Below are 17,796 nucleotides of genomic sequence, written 5' to 3'. Positions count from 1 at the left end.
GACACATAATAATCAGAGCAACAAATGCTCTAAATAAAGATAGAATACTAAAAGCAGTAAGAGAAAAAGGCCAAGTAACATATAAAGGCAAGCCTATCAGAATTACACCAGATTTTTCACCAGAGACTATGAAAGCCAGAAGATCCTGGACAGATGTTATACAGACACTAAAAGAACACAAATTCCAGCCCAGGCTACTATACCCAGCCAAACTCTCAATTAACATAGATGGAGAAACCAAAGTATTCCACGACAAAACCAAATTCACACATTATCTCTCCACGAATCCAGCCCTTCAAAGGATAATAACAGAAAAAAACCAATACAAGGACAGGAACCACGCCCTAGAAACAACAAGAAGGTAATCCCTCAACAAACCTAAAAGAAGACAGCCACAAGAACAAAATGCCAACTTTAACATCAAAAATAACAGGAAACACCAATTTCTTTTCCTTAATATCTCTTAATATCAATGGACTCAACTCCCCGATAAAAAGACATAGACTAACAAACTGGCTACACAAACAAGACCCAACATTTTGCTGCTTACAGGAAACTCATCTCAGAGAAAAGGATAGACACTACCTCAGAATGAAAGGCTGGAAAACAATTCTCCAAGCAAATGGCATGAAGAAACAAGCTGGAGTAGCCATTCTAATATCTGATAAGATTGACTTCCAACCCAAAGTCATTAAAAAAGACAGGGAGGGACACTTCATACTCATCAAAGGTAAAATCCTCCAAGAGGAACTATCAATCCTGAATATCTATGCTGCAAATACAAAGGCAGCCACATTCATTAAAGAAACTTTAGTAAATCTCAAAGCACACATTGCACCTCATACAATAATAGTGGGAGACTTCAACACACCACTTTCACCAATGGACAGATCATGGAAACAGAAACTAAACAGGGACACAGTGAAACTAAGAGAAATTATGAATCAAATGGATCTGGCAGATATCTACAGAACATTCTATCCTAAAACAAAAGGATATACCTTCTTCTCAGCACCTCATGGTACCTTCTCCAAAATTGACCACATAATTGGTCACAAAACAGGCCTCAACAGATATAAAAATATTGAAATTGTCCCATGCATCCTATCAGATCACCATGGACTAAGGCTGATCTTCAATAACAAAATAAATAATAGAAAGCCCACCTTCACGTGGAAACTGAACAACACTCTTCTCAATGATACCTTGGTCAAGGAAGGAATAAGGAAAGAAATTAAGGACTTTTTAGAGTTCAATGAAAATGAAGCCACAACATACCCAAACTTATGGGACGCAATGAAAGCATTTTTAAGAGGAAAACTCATAGCTCTGAGTGCCTCCAAAAGGAAACTAGAGAGAGCACACATTAGCAGCTTGACAACACACCTAAAAGCACTAGAACAAAAGGAAGCAAATTCACCCAAGAGGAGTAGACGGCAGGAAATAATCAAACTCAGGGGTGAAATCAACCAAGTGGAAACAAGAAAAACTATTCAAAGAATCAACCAATCAAGGAGCTGGTTCTTTGAGAAAATCAACAAGATAGATAAACCCTTAGCCAGACTCACTAGAGGGCACAGGGAAAGCATCCTAATTAACAAAATCAGAAATGAAAAAGGAGACATAACAACAGATCCTGAAGACATCCAAAACACCATCAGATCCTTCTACCAAAGGCTATACTCAACAAAACTGGAGAACCTGGATGAAATGGAGAAGTTCCTAGACAGATACCAGGTACCAAAGTTGAATCAAGATCAGGTTAATGATCTAAACAGCCCTATATCCCCCAAAGAAATAGAAGCAGTCATTAATAGTCTCCCAACTAAAAAAAGCCCAGGACCAGATGGGTTTAGTGCAGAGTTCTATCAGACCTTCAAAGAAGATCTAATCCCAGTTCTTCACAAACTATTCCACAAAATAGAAACAGAAGGTACTCTACCCAACTCATTCTATGAAGCCACAATTACTCTGATACCTAAACCACAAAAAGACCCAACAAAGATAGAAAACTTCAGACCAATATCCCTTATGAATATTGATGCAAAAATCCTCAATAAAGTTCTTGCTAACCGAATCCAAGAACACATCAAAACAATCATCCATCCTGACCAAGTAGGTTTCATCCCAGGGATGCAGGGATGGTTCAATATACGGAAATCCATCAACGTAATCCAGTATATAAACAAACTCAAAGATAAAAACCACATGGTCATCTCCTTAGATGCGGAAAAAGCATTTGACAAGATCCAACACCCATTCATGATAAAAGTCTTGGAAAGATCAGGAATTCAAGGCCTATACCTAAACATGATAAAAGCAATCTACAGCAAACCAGTAGCCAACATCAAAGTAAATGGTGAGAAGCTTGAAGCAATCCCTCTAAAATCAGGGACTAGACAAGGCTGTCCACTTTCTCCATACCTATTCAACATTGTACTTGAAGTCCTAGCCAGAGCAATTCGACAACAAAAAGAGATCAAAGGGATACAAATTGGAAAAGAGGAAGTCAAAATATCACTTTTTGCAGATGATATGATAGTATATATAAGTGACCCTAAAAATTCCACCAGAGAACTCCTAAGCCTGATAAACAGCTTCGGTGAAGTAGCTGGATATAAAATTAACTCAAACAAATCAATGGCCTTTCTCTACACAAAGAATAAACAGGCTGAGAAAGAAATTAGGGAAACAACACCCTTCTCAATAGTCACAAATAATATAAAATATCTTGGCGTGACTCTAACTAAGGAAGTGAAAGATCTGTATAATAAAAACTTCAAGTCTCTGAAGAAAGAAATTATAGAAGATCTCAGAAGATGGAAAGATCTCCCATGCTCATGGATTGGCAGGATCAACATTGTAAAAATGGCTATCTTGCCAAAAGCAATCTACAGATTCAATGCAATCCCCATCAAAATTCCAAATCAATTCTTCAACGAATTAGAAAGTGCAATCTGCAAATTCATCTGGAATAACAAAAAACCTAGGATAGCAAAAACTCTTCTCAAGGATAAAAGAACCTCTGGTGGAATCACCATGCCGGACCTAAAGCTCTACTACAGAGCAATTGTGATAAAAACTGCATGGTACTGGTATAGTGACAGACAAATAGACCAATGGAATAGAATTGAAGACCCAGAAATGAACCCACACACCTATGGTCACTTGATCTTCGACAAGGGAGCTAAAAACATCCAGTGGAAGAAAGACAGCATTTTCAACAAATGGTGCTGGCACAACTGGTTGTTAACATGTAGAAGAATGCGAATAGATCCATTCCTATCTCCTTGTACTAAGGTCAAGTCTAAGTGGATCAAGGAACTTCACATAAAACCAGAGACACTGAAACTTATAGAGGAGAAAGTGGGGAAAAGCCTTGAAGATATGGGCACAGGGGAAAAATTCCTGAATAGAACAGTAATGGCTTGTGCTGTAAGATCGAGAATTGACAAGTGGGACCTCATGAAACTACAAAGCTTCTGCAAGGCTAAAGACACCATCAATAAGACAAAAAAACCACCAACAGATTGGGAAAGGATCTTCACCTATCCTAAATCAGATAAGGGACTAATATCCAATATATATAAAGAACTCAAGAAGGTGGACTCCAGAAAGTCAAATAACCCCATTAAAAAATGGGGCTCAGAACTGAACAAAGAATTCTCACCTGAGGAATACCGAATGGCAGAGAAGCACCTGAAAAAATGTTCAACATCCTTAATCATCAGGGAAATGCAAATCAAAACAACCCTGAGATTCCACCTCACACCAGTCAGAATGGCTAAGATCAAAAATTCAGGTGACAGCAGATGCTGGCGAGGATGTGGAGAAAGAGGAACACTCCTCCATTGTTGGTGGGATTGCAAGCTTGTACAACCACTCTGGAAATCAGTCTGGCGGTTCCTCAGAAAATTGGACATAGTACTACCGGAGGATCCAGCAATACCTCTCCTGGGCATATATCCAGAAGATGTCCCAACCGGTAAAAAGGACACATGCTCCACTATGTTCATAGCAGCCCTATTTATAATAGCCAGAAGCTGGAAAGAACCCAGATGTCCCTCAACAGAGGAATGGATACAGAAATTATGGTACATTTACACAATGGAGTACTACTCAGCTATTAAAAAGAATGAATTTATGAAATTCCTAGCCAAATGGATGGACCTGGAGGGCATCATCCTGAGTGAAGTAACACAATCACAAAAGAACTCACACAATATGTATTCATTGATAAGTGGATATTAGCCCAAAACTTAGGATACCCAAGATATAAGATACAATTTGCTAAACGCATGAAACTCAAGAAGAATGAAGACCAAAGTGTGGACACTGTGCACCTTCTTAGAATTGGGAACAAAACACCCAGGGAAGGAGCTACAGAGACAAAGTTCGTAGCTGTGATGAAAGGATGGACCATTTAGAGACTGCTGTATCCAGGGATCCGTCCCATAATCAGCTTCTAAACGCTGACACCATTGCATACACTAGCAAGATCTTGCTGAAAGGACCCAAATATAGCTGTCTCTTGTGAGACGATGCCGGGGCCTAGCAAACACAGGAGTGGATGTTCACAGTCAGCTATTGGATGTATCACAGGGCTCCCAATGGAGAAGCTAGAGAAAGTACCCAAGGAGCTAAAGGGACCTGCAACCCTATTGTTGGAACAACATGATGTACTAACCGGAACCCTGGAGCTCTTGTCTCTAGCTGCATATGTATCGAAAGATGGCCTAGTCGGCCATCAATGGAAAGAGAGGCCCATTGGACTTGCAAACTTTATATGCCCCAATATAGGGGAATGCCAGGGCCAAAAGAATGGGAATGGGTGGGTAGGGAAGTGGGGGGCGCTATGGGGGACTTTTGGGATAGTATTGGAAATGTAATTGAGGAAATTATGTAATAAAAATATTAAAAAAAAAAAAAAATGCATTCTGTTCATGGGGAAAGTCAGTCAACATTTTTCAAGGCCCACTACCTAAAGCCGTGTGGGAGGAACTAGGATGAAAATGAGAAAATCTTATCTTAAAGCTGTTGACAAACCTGGTCAACTCAAGCAAGCAAGGAAAAAATACAGAGGAGTGTCAAGGAAGTGATGTGTCAGGGAGGTGATGGATAGTAGGGCAGAGCTCAAAGGGATCTAAGTTTTCAAACCTGAAAGCACAGCAGGTGTTTGGAGTCTGAAATGAAATGAGAAACCCAAAACTCCTGATCAGGAAGTGGTATTTTCGAGTATAGATAGTACTTCAGGAGAATGCTTGCTGGGGGTAGGAGTGGCGGGCACTTCCAAGGCTTCCTTCCCATGAAGTATCTACCAAACAATAGTTTTCAACTATTTAATGAGATTCCACTTCTAAGCTGCACTGATATAAAATGCTGGCCACTTACATTGCTATAAGCCATACTAATATGGCACACAACGTCTTAACTCAATTTCTTGATAATACTAAGTGAAAGTTTACTTTAGAGAGTATGTGAATGCAGTTAACATCTGGGCATAAGAACCAGTCTGAAAACTTGGGGAAAGAGAATCATCTGCAAGAGATCTCTAGCATTAGAAAAGAGAGGTGACATGGGGTGGGGGGCGGGGCGGGAGGCAAAGTTCAGTGGTAGAGCACCTCTGAGGAGTCCCTGACTTGATGTTTTCATCCTCAACCCTGGACCCTTTTCCTACCCTTTCTATCTTACTAGTTGGTAAACATTTATTTATCGAAAGTACCTTAAATAAGATGCAATGATAACTGAAAGAATGATCAGTAGCTAGTAACTGAAATAGTCTAATGTCTGGGAACTGTGTATCTGCTCTTTGGTAAAACGAGAGAACTTTAAGACCACTTTCAATCCCAACAATACACTTCCTACCTGTTGGGCTTCAGGTAATTCAAACTCATTTTCCTCAATCTTAAACTGGAAATAAGGACTCTGTTGTGGAAGCTAACTAGTCAGTATTAACCAAGTAACTCCGATATGGTAAGTATGCTTGGTGTGGGCCATATTAGCTTTATTATCATCTTTACCATTCTCGCTTTAGCATTGACCACCATCAGATGTCCTGGGATACACACAAAACAGATGTCCTACAGCAAGTAATAAGGACATTACTTCAACACCCCTGAATCTCACTCTACACAACTTGACAAGGCAGAGGTTAGCCTTATCTGTTGCCATACCTCTTTGAGATGACTGTCATAAAGTCATGCCCAGCATAGGACATGGGGTCCCAACATTCAAGACAGCACAGCCTAATGACCTCACCCAAGGAGTTCATGCCTTTGGAATTAGAAAAGTCGGTCTCACTTTGGGACTCCACATACTGACATATCCTTCGCCCCTTTTCTTCCCTGCACCAGGATCTACAAAGTACGAAAGTCCTTCCAAGAGCTCACTTGGGCTCCAGGAAAGAAACTATAGTCACCCAGGGGACAGGTGGAGCAGAGTGGTCCGGTTGCTTAGCACCAGCTCACACCCCCTGAAGGATCAGAGCCACGCTGCTGGGGCTGAAGCTGTCCCATCCCGCAGCCGCTCACACCTTCCGGGACTCGTGGAGCGCAGTTCCCGGTGGCACAGCGGCCCTGCGCGGGGAGGCGGCCCACGTGCCCCCGGGCTACAGGCCGTTCGTCCCCGCCCCGCACTCACCTGTCCGGTGATGCCAGTGATGAGAGCCACCTTCCTGAGCTTGCCCACCTCGCCATCCCCGGAGCCCGGGTAGCTCGGGCACTTAGCGGGAGCTTGAGCCATGTCGCCTCAGGCGGGTGAGCGTGCGGCCGAGAGGAAGGCGGAGTGGAACGAGCCGCGGGCCGGCAGGGACCAGAGTGCGCGCGCCAGTCGTTTCACCGAGCTGCAGCGGCCGCCACGGTCTGACAGGGCGCGCGGGAGGCCGGGCGTGGAGCGAGGGGCGGGCCAGCTTAGCCGGGGCGGGCGGCGCGAGCCGGGCTGCGGCCTGGCTGGCGCCGCGTCACTCGCCCAAGCAGCGACGCGTCAGCAGCGCCCCCGACAGCCCCGCCCCTGCCGGGGTCTCCGCGCTGAGCCACGCCTCTCTGTGGGCGGGGCCTGAGGACGCCGGGCCCCTGGAAGAGGAAGGATGTAAGTCTGCGGTCAGGGAGGAGGATATGGCCTGCATGGGCCTCGGTCTCCCGGAATCCTAATATCGCCCCATGATGCCAGGAGGAATGAGGAGCTGACCTTCTCGGTAGGAAAGAGCTCTGAAATCCAAATCTAGGTATCCAAGGCTGGAGTCATCGACCTTATTAAATTTCTAGAAATCTGCTTCAGTGTCTTTGTGAGCAGGTCAGTTTTAACATTTCTCGAAGGTACTAGAGTTTCAAGGCTACTCTAACCTGTGAATCTTCTGTGAACATTAACAGTTTGCTAATGTTTGAACTAGTTTGGGGGTTCCCGGTAATTCCGTTCAAGGAACAGTATTTACTTCGAGGGCTGGAAGTTTCTGGCCCCGCCCCCATGCTGCATAAGGAAACAATTGACAAAAATCCACAGGTCAGTAAAACCTGTACAAATTTCATGAGGTGGGGTTGTTGCAGTGTCTTTTGAATTTGTTTCTATTTAGTGCATGCACACTGACAGATTCACTGACTGAGAAAGGCTGGCAAAGGACTCAGACATAGGGACAAGGGTGTGGGGAAGAAACACACACACACAAAGAAACACACACACATACATACATACACACATGCTGTCCTGCTTATCTCTCCAATAAACATCCTCAAACCGTCTTTCCCTTTGCAAACTGAGCTACTAGGACAGGGCCCAATCGAACCTGCTAGATATGATACAAACCTGTAGTTCCAAAACCAGAGTGCCTAAACTCCTCAGAAACATTCCAAACTTTATACATAGGCTTGTCTGGTTTAATGTTTTTACCTTTCCTCTAGCGCATTCTCTATGGAAAATGAGGCCTAGAAGTTAGGGAAATATATTCCTTAAGGCAAGAAATGTCTAAAATCTAGATGATCTTTAACTATTGATTTAGTTTTATGTAAATATGTTGTAATGCAAGGATAAATAGTTCAGGAAAAAAATGAATACTTAGGAGAGATATGTCCCATTTGTTCTGTAGGCCTGACACCTATCATACTAATGAATAATAGGAATTTATCTGTCTAGTAAAAAATGTAACAGAAAAAAATCATAAAAATCAAATATGTATTGGATGTGCTGAGCTATGGCTTGGTGGTAAAGCACTTGCCTAATGGGTTTGATGCCCAATAATACAAAAGTAAACAAAGAAAACCTATATTTTTCAGGACCTGAAAATGCAAAAATAATAAAGAAAATATTGCAAACTGTCAGAAATAAAAAACTGTGTAGCTTAAACATCCAAACAATATTTCCTATATTACCATCCTAGAATCTGGATATTCAAGAACCGGGCTTGACTTCCTCTGAGGCCTGTCTCCTGGCTTGTAGATGTCACCTTGCATCTGGTCATGACACACTTTCTCTCCGTGTGCTTGTGTTCCAATTTCCTACTGTAAGGACAGTGACTCCCTTTCATCAGGGACCACCCTAAGGACCCCACATTACCTTAATTTCCATTTAAAGACCATAGCTCCCAGCCAGCCAGATGGCCTGGTAAGTAAAGGCACTTGCCACCAAGCTTGCCATCCTGAATCTAATACCTATACCCACATACTGGGAGGAGAGAATGAAGTCCTGCAAGCTCTCCTTGGCCACACATTTAAAAGAAAAAAATAGTAAACAAAGTAATTAAAAATAAAAGGTATCCAATTACCAATTACTTTTTGTTTTAATTATTTTTATAAAGCTTTTTGTTTTGTGGTTTTGGTTATTTATTTATTTATTTATTTATTTATTGTTTCATTTGGTTTTATTTTTAGACAGGGTCTCATGTAGCCCAGGGCTGCTAGCCTGCAATTCATTATATAGCCAAGAATGACTTTAAGTTTCTTTCCCCCTGCCCTTACCTCTTGCTTACACAAATTATATGCATGGACCACTACACCATGCTTATGTGGTTCCAGGGATCAAACCAAGGATATTGTATATACTAAACAAATACTGTGCCAACTAAACTATAGCCCCTCCCCCACCCATTGCCTTTTTTTAAAGACTCAGTCTTGAGGTGATGAAGTCTTACACTTCAATATACGAAATAATAGAAAGACACAATACATCTCCTTACAGACAAAGGGGAAAGACTTTTCTTGTTGGTTTGGTTTGGAAGCATGGAAGACAGTTGGTAGTGGGCATCATTGTAATTCCTCAGTAACCTTAGGGGAATGTGCCCAGTCAGCATAGGGACCGGACAACATGAGATTTCTATTAGCCAGAGGGAGAGTGCTAGTGTAGCATAGTAATTCTCAACTGTAGGAGACTTCGTAACCTAGAAGACTTTTGACACTTTTTACTGTAACCGTTAGAATTGCACTATTGATATTTAATGATTAAAGAGTGAATGGGTCTGTTGCTGAGCATCCTATGATTACCAGCCCAGCTGACTCATGGTATCAATACAGTCCGTTCTCTATATCCTTTTAACTTGCATCTAATCAACCAAATTTGCATTGTTTACCATGAAGTTAGCACTACAGTGCTTGTGGTGGTCAGTCTTGTTTTAATTACATATTTTTATTTTTGTGTAGGGTAGGAGTGCCTGGAACACAGGGTGCTCCTGTAGAGGTCAGAGGACAAGGTCAGCTCTTTTCTTCTACCATGTGAGGTCCAGGGATTGAACTCGGGTTGTCAGGCTTGGCAGTGAATGTCTTCGTTAAACCAACTGGCCAGTCCTATGATGATTGATCTTGTCACCTCGATTAGATCTGAAATCACTCTGAAAAATTTGCTTCTAGGCAGGTCTATGAGGGCATTTCCAGGAAAGGTCAGTTGAAGAGAGAAGACCCTCCCCCATAGTGTGCGGCACCTTTCAGCCACCATCCAGATGGAAAGAACTCCACAGAAAAAAGCAGTGCCACTTTGCCTGACACCTTAGGTGGGAATTACTGAGGCATCCAGCTTCATGGACTGAACTGTTAGCAGGTTCTCACCCCATCCAGCATGCAGATGACCATTGTAAGACTGCCTAGCCCCTATCACGTATGCCTATCTAATAAAATTATTTCTATCATATACATCCATTCTGTTCCTCTAGAAATTGCTGACTAATGAAATGCTTGTGTCTGTAAAGAACATATATGGGCAATTCTCCTTTCATTATCCCCTAAATAACATATTGTACCAACTACTTACACAGTGTTTATGTTGTTTTAGGCATTATAAGTCATCTAAAGATGATGGAAATGATACAGGAGGAGATGCATAGGTTCTAAGCAGACACTGCACTACTTTATACAAAAGAGTTGAACATCTGTGAATTTTGACATTCAGAGGGAACTAATAGGGATGTAAGGGTATTCTGGAACCAGTCACCCTCTGATGGTAAGAACCCAGTTTTGCATGTGTGCAGTGGGATATGAGATACTAAACAGTTCCATCCCCCAATCAATGCCTTCTGCTAAACTTTCATGACCACAGCACTTCCTCCCACCCCATCTCTAACTCATAAGCTACTCACCTGTTCTCCATTTCTAAAAATTTATTATTAGCAGAGTATTTATTATAAATGAATCTTTGGGGTTGACTTTTTCACTCAGGGTTCCCTGTTATGTTTATTAGTAGTTTTTGTAGAACTTTGTGTAGAAAGAGACCCTGACAAGATTGTCCATTAATATTCCCTAATAAAGAGGAGGGAAAACTCACATGTCCAAGCACAAGGGACTAATGAGGCAGCACACTAGACACTTAAGTCTCCAACCTTCCTCAAAATATATAAGCCATTAATTACTGTAGGAGTGGGGTGGTAGCTTTTCTTCTGTAATGTAGCTGCCTATAAGTTGCCTTGTTCCTGTAAGTAATCTTTTACCCGTGCTGCTGTAAGTAACTTTAAATAAATTCATACTTGGATGGAATAATATTTTGGTCTGTTGTTATGTTTTGTCTGAAATGAATAAATATTTATTCACATCTTCGCAGGAAAAGTCAATGCCACAGTAGCTCATTTGTTCGTATTGTAGAGTAGCATTGATTCTATCCTATGGACACACCACAGTGTGTCTAACTACTCATCTACGGAATTAATCTCTCCACATTTGGAGTTGTTATAAATGAAGCTACTATGACCATGCAGGTATTGCTTATTGTATGAAAATGAGGTCATTTCACACAGAGTTAATTACTAGATACCATGGTAATTACATTTCCTTATTTTTAAAACTTACAATCTGTTTTCTTGTAAGGATTTTGTAACTACAAAATATACTGTATTAAATCCCTGTCATGGTTTAATCTTGCCAACCTAATAGGATTTGAATCAGATAAGATACTCAGATTTGAGAGCTCATTTCTAAGAAGGATTAACAGAGAAGACAGTGCCCTGTGGTGGATGATGTCACTCAAGCACAAGAAGTCTATGGAAAATTCTGTGCTGCCTGTCTGCCTTTGCTTCTTGCTGGTGAATGTGTCTACCCCGTTGTTGCAGTTGCTGATACTGTTGTCTTCTGGTGCTCCAGCCAGGATATAGCTTTTCCAGGAATCTTCCAGGAAAGCATGTTTAAGCTACTACTGAGGCATTTAGCATCGTAGACTGAACAGCTACTGGCTTCTTGACCTCTGTGGTGTACAGACAGGTATTATTAAGACTATGCAGCTACTATCATTTATAAGCCATTTATTAATAAATCTAATTAATTAAGATCTAATTAATATTTAGATAGAGAGGCCATTACTAATATAATCTCTTTCTGCTTTAAATACCTATATCTATAGCACTCTATATGCCAGGCTTTGACTCCTGACTGATGTTGTAGCACAAAAGGTTTAAACTCTAAACTTGATTTGTCAAAGTAGCTTTTATTCACCCGATGTAATTGTCATCTCAGAGGCTTTCTGTTGAAGAAGCTCACCCTTTCTAGTTCTTTCTGAACTCTGGCTGGCAGCTTCAATTCAGCTGTTCCAGCTCAAACTCCTTTCCAGGCTAACTGATTCAAACTGGCCTTTCTCGGCTTTTCACTGAATTGCTCTGCTTGACCTCAAACTAACGCTGACAATTTGTTCTAATCTTCTGGCTCCTTCTTATTTTCTGGCTTCAACTGTCTCTGCTGACCTGCATTACACGAACTGCACAGAACTCACAGGCTCAACTGAACTCAACTGCACAGCATAACCTGCACTGGCTGAACTGACTTACCTAGCTCAGCTCCACTGCGCTGACTCTGAATGGACTCAACTGAACAGAACCAATGCAACTGAATTGCACCAAATACAACTGAACTAACTCAACTGCATTCCCTGAACTCAACTGAACTGCACGCACTGAACTCCCCTTCCTCTGCACTGCTCTTAAGTGGCTTCTCTTTTTTGTCTATTCCCATGAGAGCTGAGCATAGCCTATCTCTGACTCATTCTTTCAAGTCTTTCTCAGACTTGTTACTTTACCTGTTCCTCAATTAGCCATCACTTTCATACATGGCTGCTTCCTTCTACAAACTAACCTTCATTGTTAGGGATTAAGGTGTGTACTAAGGGCATGCCTGTGTCCCAGACAGCTCATACTGTCCCATCCAGGACATATCTGCATTCCAGCTGGATCACATATGCCTAGAAGGTCTTTGGATGTGATCCCTTAACTGAGCAGCCATGTTGCTGAATTAAGATACCTCTACATGACTGTCTTAACTATGACTAGAAGATCAATGTAATGGTCATATGATGTGTGAATTCCATTGAGACAGAAGAGTTAGAGCAATAGAAAGCCTACAGGGGATAAGCTAATACCATTTTTATTTGCCTTCTTTCCCCTTCAGATTTTATACCAGTTTTCTGGCTTGGACACGAAGCCGGATATAAGCATTAGAATAAAAAATCATCTAAGATCAACCTCTGCTGGGCATGAGACAATAAAGTTCCTGTTCTTCTACTTGAATAAAACGATATCCCACACCTTTAATCCCAGCACTTGGGAGGCAGAGGCAGGCGGATTTCTGAGTTTGAGGCCAGCCTGGTCTACAGAGTGAGTTCCAGGACAGCCAGGGCTACACAGAGAAACCCTGTTTCAGAAAAAAGAAAAGAAAAAAGAAAACAATATCCAATCAATGTAGAGAACTTAGGAGAAACATCAGGTTACAAGCAGAACAGGAAGGCAGTGAGAGAGACATGAAATTTCTAGGGACTTCCTAAGATTCATCATCTTGACTTAGGAATATACAAGTCTACTAGTAGACTCATGCAATTATAGTAAGTGTTTTCATACTGAGTTTGTTTTCAATTCATTTTTACTTTTTCAATGGGATCTCTTTATGTTACCCAGCCTTGTCTAAAACTCCTGAACACAAGTGATCCTCCTGTCTCAGCCTCCCAAGCTTCTTGGACTTTTAGCACGTGCCATCACACATTCAGGTGTTAATAAAAAGGGGTGGAGTATTCAAAAAGAATTGAAGACCTTTATCTACCTTACACGAATCATTCCTATAGCTTTTCATTAAGTAGAACTGTAACTTGAGGCAAATGGGTATTCAAAGTACAAGACCCACACCATATGGCTCTCTGTGTGTCTATCTCCTAAGAGGTATGTGTTCTATACCTAAATTCATTTCTCTCCTGCCTCTTCTTCCTCTGACAACCTCTGTTTCTCGATGCATAGAAACTTATGAGAAGCACCTTGGAATCATTGCTGCACTGTTCAATTTTAATCTGCTCTGGCGAAGCTCAGCCTCATTTTTCTGTCCGTGGCAGAAAACCCAGAGGAGAAAATCCTATGATGTGTTAAGACCTTTTTTGGCTGCTATTTTCAACATTCTCCTTGAATACGTTTAAGAATGTATTCATATCTATGCCTCCCTTTGTGCCATTAATTAAAGCAGCCCTGCCCAATAAAAGTGGATCTCCAATAACATAAAACACTAGAGATGAAGTAATACATTGTTCTTTAAATTGGATGAGGTAATAAAGATCCTAGACTGCTCGTGGAAAGTTGCCAGTACCTGGCTACTAGTCTGATCCCTATAATATGTCAAAACTGCCTCAAGGTTAAGATATTGGTCTCTTTTTAAATTCTGAGTCTTGGCCTATCAAAGAGACTTCACTCTTTTGTACTAACATGCTTAACAGGTTCAAGATGCTGCAATAAATCTCAAGCTCTTTCCGTTGTGGTGCTATGCATCAGGTAATGATGTCTACACTTCCTTCATACATTTGATGCCCAGTAAAAGTATTTAAAGGGGTCCTGATCTGAAGCTAGAATCAGAAAGGAAAACACCTTGAATCCTATGCACTACAGAATCTGTAGACCTCAGGAAATGATCAGTAAAGAATGTTTCAATCCTTATGATTTTTAAACGTTTCATATCATTATTTTGTATGAAGATTTGTTTGTTTGTTCATTAAATAGGCATGTGTCCTTGCCTTCCTAAGTTTATTTGTATATATTATCTTCAGGTGTGAAGTATATATCTTCACCTTTTGTTTTCAGGACAAATTTGTGAAAGGGCAGTTTCTCCACATCACAAAAGGCCATTGGTTTTGCCTGAGTAAATGAACCTCCTGCTCTCTTTAGGTGAGGGTGTTATGAACCACTCATCAGGTCACTTCTAAAGGGAGTTATTGACAAGGAACCATAATACAGGCAACAGGGGTTGGGGATCCTGGGAAATTAAAGAAGATTTGTGGAACCATTGGCACATGCAGTATGCTTTATTCATTCCAGGCAAAGGTCTCAGGGACATTTCAACAGAAGTCACACAACAGTAACACCATGCAATAACTGGCTATATAATGAGTTACATCACATCATGTTTATTCCTTACTATAGTCTCCCAGATGTGTCATCTTAACTAAGTCATTCTGAATAGCCACACCTATGACATTTTGTCTAAACCTTTATCCAGGCCTCACAGCCTCTATTTCCTTTCATCTACCCCTTTTAGACAGGAGACACTTTATTAGAAAGGGCCCAAAGGGATATTCTTTTGACCCATAATAAACAACAATAGTACAGGGAAGAACAACATATAACAAAGAATTGAGTTATACTCCTAAGGTTGGGATGGTTCGCTTTAGCCTAGTGAGAATGAGGCTCTAATATTGTTCTAGGAGGTCTCTAATCAACTGCTGGATCATCTGTACCTCACTGTCCATATGACACAACTACATTAACAACATAAAATGTTTTACATCCATACAAGATTTATTCTTGGGGCCTCTCTAAGGATACCTATTGTTTTCCTTTGGTCTGTTTTGTTGGGTACTTTGAGTCCTATAAAGTGATCATATCAATGGTTGGTCCCTTCCTAAAGATCTTCCTTGTTGAACACCAAGAAAGCAGTGTACAAAAGTTGAGTCTATAGGGTATGAGGTAGTACTGAAAATTCTTGAAGAAGAATAGCCACTTGGGTTAATGAGTTTTAGAAAAAGTTTAGGAGTCATAAAAAGAAAATAGAATAGTAACTTGGACATTTCCATCTTGAGGTAGCCAAGAAAGCTACAAAGCAAAGAGTTTCTTTTAACTTATGGTAAGCTCCAGTTCACAATAAATGACCCCATCTTCCACAAGCTTTTGTGGGGCCCATACATCTCACAGATTAAATTACTCCCTTTCTAAAAAAATAATAATAAAGAAAATTACACAGAGTTATGCGGGTGTGTGGGAGATGAGAAAGTCATAGTTATCCAAATAGTGTTTTCACAGAAACGTGGCTAGATTCCTCTTTAAGTTTGCTTTGCCATTAGGCGCCACAGAACAGGAAGAACCTGTTGACTTTGCCCGTCCTTCTAATCCTTTCACATGGTGTTTTAAATTCTAAAGAGAAGCATCTAGAATACCTACTCCTTTCCTCTGCACACTTGAATTGACTTGTAGAAAAGTAATGTGTTTGGAAGAAAAATGCAGGTGTTGTTCAAGGAGGCTCCAGGTTCAGGGGACCTTTGAGAAAGAAATGGTTGATAAAGCCTCTCTGCCCACAAGACTGACTATCGTGGCTTTTTCACAGTCCTTGTCTTTTATTTTTTTAAATTAGTTTACATTTCATTTGTCCCTCTAGAAACCCCTAATCCTAACCCCCCACACCCACTCCCACCTCACTGCCCTAGCACTCCCCAACATTGGGTCATCGAGCCTTCACAGAACCAAGGGCCTCTCCTCCTATTGATGCCCAACAAGGCCATCCTCTGCTACATATATGGCTCGTTGGTTGGTGGTTTAGTCCATTGGAGCTCTAGGGGGTCTGGTTGGTTGAAACTGTTGTTCTTCCTATGGGATTGCAAACCCCTTCAGCTCCTTCAGTCCTTTCTCTAACTCCTCCATTGGGTCCTCTTGCTCAGTCCAATGGTTAGCCGTAAGCATCCACCTCTGTATTGGTCAGGCTCTGGCAGAGCCTCTCAGGAGACAGCTATATCAGGTTCCTGTCAGCAAGCACTTCTTGGCATCCACAATAGTATCTGGGTTTGGTGTCTATATATGGGATGGATCCCCAGGTGGAGCAGTCTCTGGATGGACTTTTCTTCAGTCTCTGCTCCACACTTTGTCTCTGTATCTCCTCCCGTGAGTATTTTGTTCCCCCTTCTAAGAAGGACTGAAGCATCCACACTTTGGTCTCTTCCTTCTTCTTGAGCTTCATGTGGTCTGTGAATTGTATCTTGGGTATTCAGAACTTTTGGGCTAATATCCACTTATCACTGAGTGTATACCTTGTGTGTTCTTTTGTGACTGGGTTACATCACTCAGGATGATATTTTCAAGTTCCATCCATTTGCCTGAGAATTTCATGAATTCATTGTTTTTAATAGCTGAGTAGTACTCCACTGTGTAAATGTACCACATTTTCTGTATCCATTCCTCTGTTGAAGGACATCTGGGTTCTTTCCAGCTTCTGGCTATTATAAATAAGTGAACATAATGGAGCATGTATCCTTATTATATGTTGGAGCATCTTTTGGGTATATGCCCAGGAATGGTATAGCTCTGTCCCCCTTTCAAGCTGGCAATTTGATTGGCTTGATTCCGTGCTCTGATTCAACACAAGGGCAAACAAACAAAAAGATGAACTGATATCAGCATTACAAAGACAAGACAGCTTTAACTAGCTTATCAAGCCAGAGAGAACTTTAAGGAATACATAAGGAACAGATTTGTAAGAACAAATAAATACTTTTGATTTTTGTTTTCAGCAGCAATAAATAGGAAAGTTCAGAAAAAATTCTTATAAATGAGAAATAATTTAAAAATACATAAAAAGTAAAAACGAAAAAGAAAATAAGTATTAAACAGACTGGAAACAATTTTATAAATATTAATATAAACATGTTATATTGTCTCACTAGATTGATTTTATTCTTACTATAAAGAAATTCCGATGTAATGAGTTTAATGTGATTCTGTTTTCCTTTTCTTTCCATTTTTATGGGGGGGGGGCAGGTAGGGAAGGGCACTTGGATGGCGGGGGGGGGGGGGCAGGGAGAAGGCAGAGGGAGGGGGTGGCAAGGGATTGAACCTTGAATATATTGGGCAAATGCAGAACTGTTAAGCTATACTTTAGTCTAAATTCTGATATTTTTAGGAAAAGAAAAATGCATACTAGAAAATAAAATTTGAAAACTAATAGAGCTATTAAGAAATACTGTAGCAAATAATAAGTTCTTGATGCAGCTTTTATTTTAAACTTGGTATTGAGGAAAAGTCTCATATAGAATTCATATATAAATTGCAATTTAAGATTTGAGATCTTTGTCCATTTAAAACATTATTATGTTTTATATAAAAAATACAAG

The 17,796-nt window shown here is 40.8% G+C and overlaps 1 protein-coding gene and 1 long non-coding RNA gene across 2 annotated transcripts in view; one reads left to right on the top strand and one right to left on the bottom strand.

Annotated features, from left to right (window-relative positions):
- Positions 1-6,961, bottom strand: part of Gmds (GDP-mannose 4,6-dehydratase) — a 531,248-nt gene extending 524,287 nt beyond the window's left edge. The window contains exon 1 of the mRNA XM_021180416.3: positions 6,640-6,961. Within this exon, the coding sequence (XP_021036075.1) occupies positions 6,640-6,741 (102 nt within the window). The 5' untranslated portion in view covers positions 6,742-6,961. The remainder of the gene's footprint in view (positions 1-6,639) is intronic.
- Positions 6,962-7,063: 102 nt separating this feature from the next.
- Positions 7,064-10,934, top strand: LOC147001030 (uncharacterized). Its single transcript, XR_015045452.1, has 3 exons — positions 7,064-7,497; positions 8,369-8,592; positions 9,624-10,934. It is a non-coding gene; the product is annotated as an uncharacterized LOC147001030 (long non-coding RNA).
- Positions 10,935-17,796: the final 6,862 nt, after the last annotated feature.

The sequence above is a fragment of the Mus caroli genome, unplaced genomic scaffold (assembly GCF_978045245.1).
Source record: "Mus caroli unplaced genomic scaffold, Mus_caroli_1 scaffold_15, whole genome shotgun sequence".
NCBI classification, from domain to species: domain Eukaryota; kingdom Metazoa; phylum Chordata; class Mammalia; order Rodentia; family Muridae; genus Mus; species Mus caroli.
This window is presented reverse-complemented; position numbering and strand designations above follow the sequence as displayed.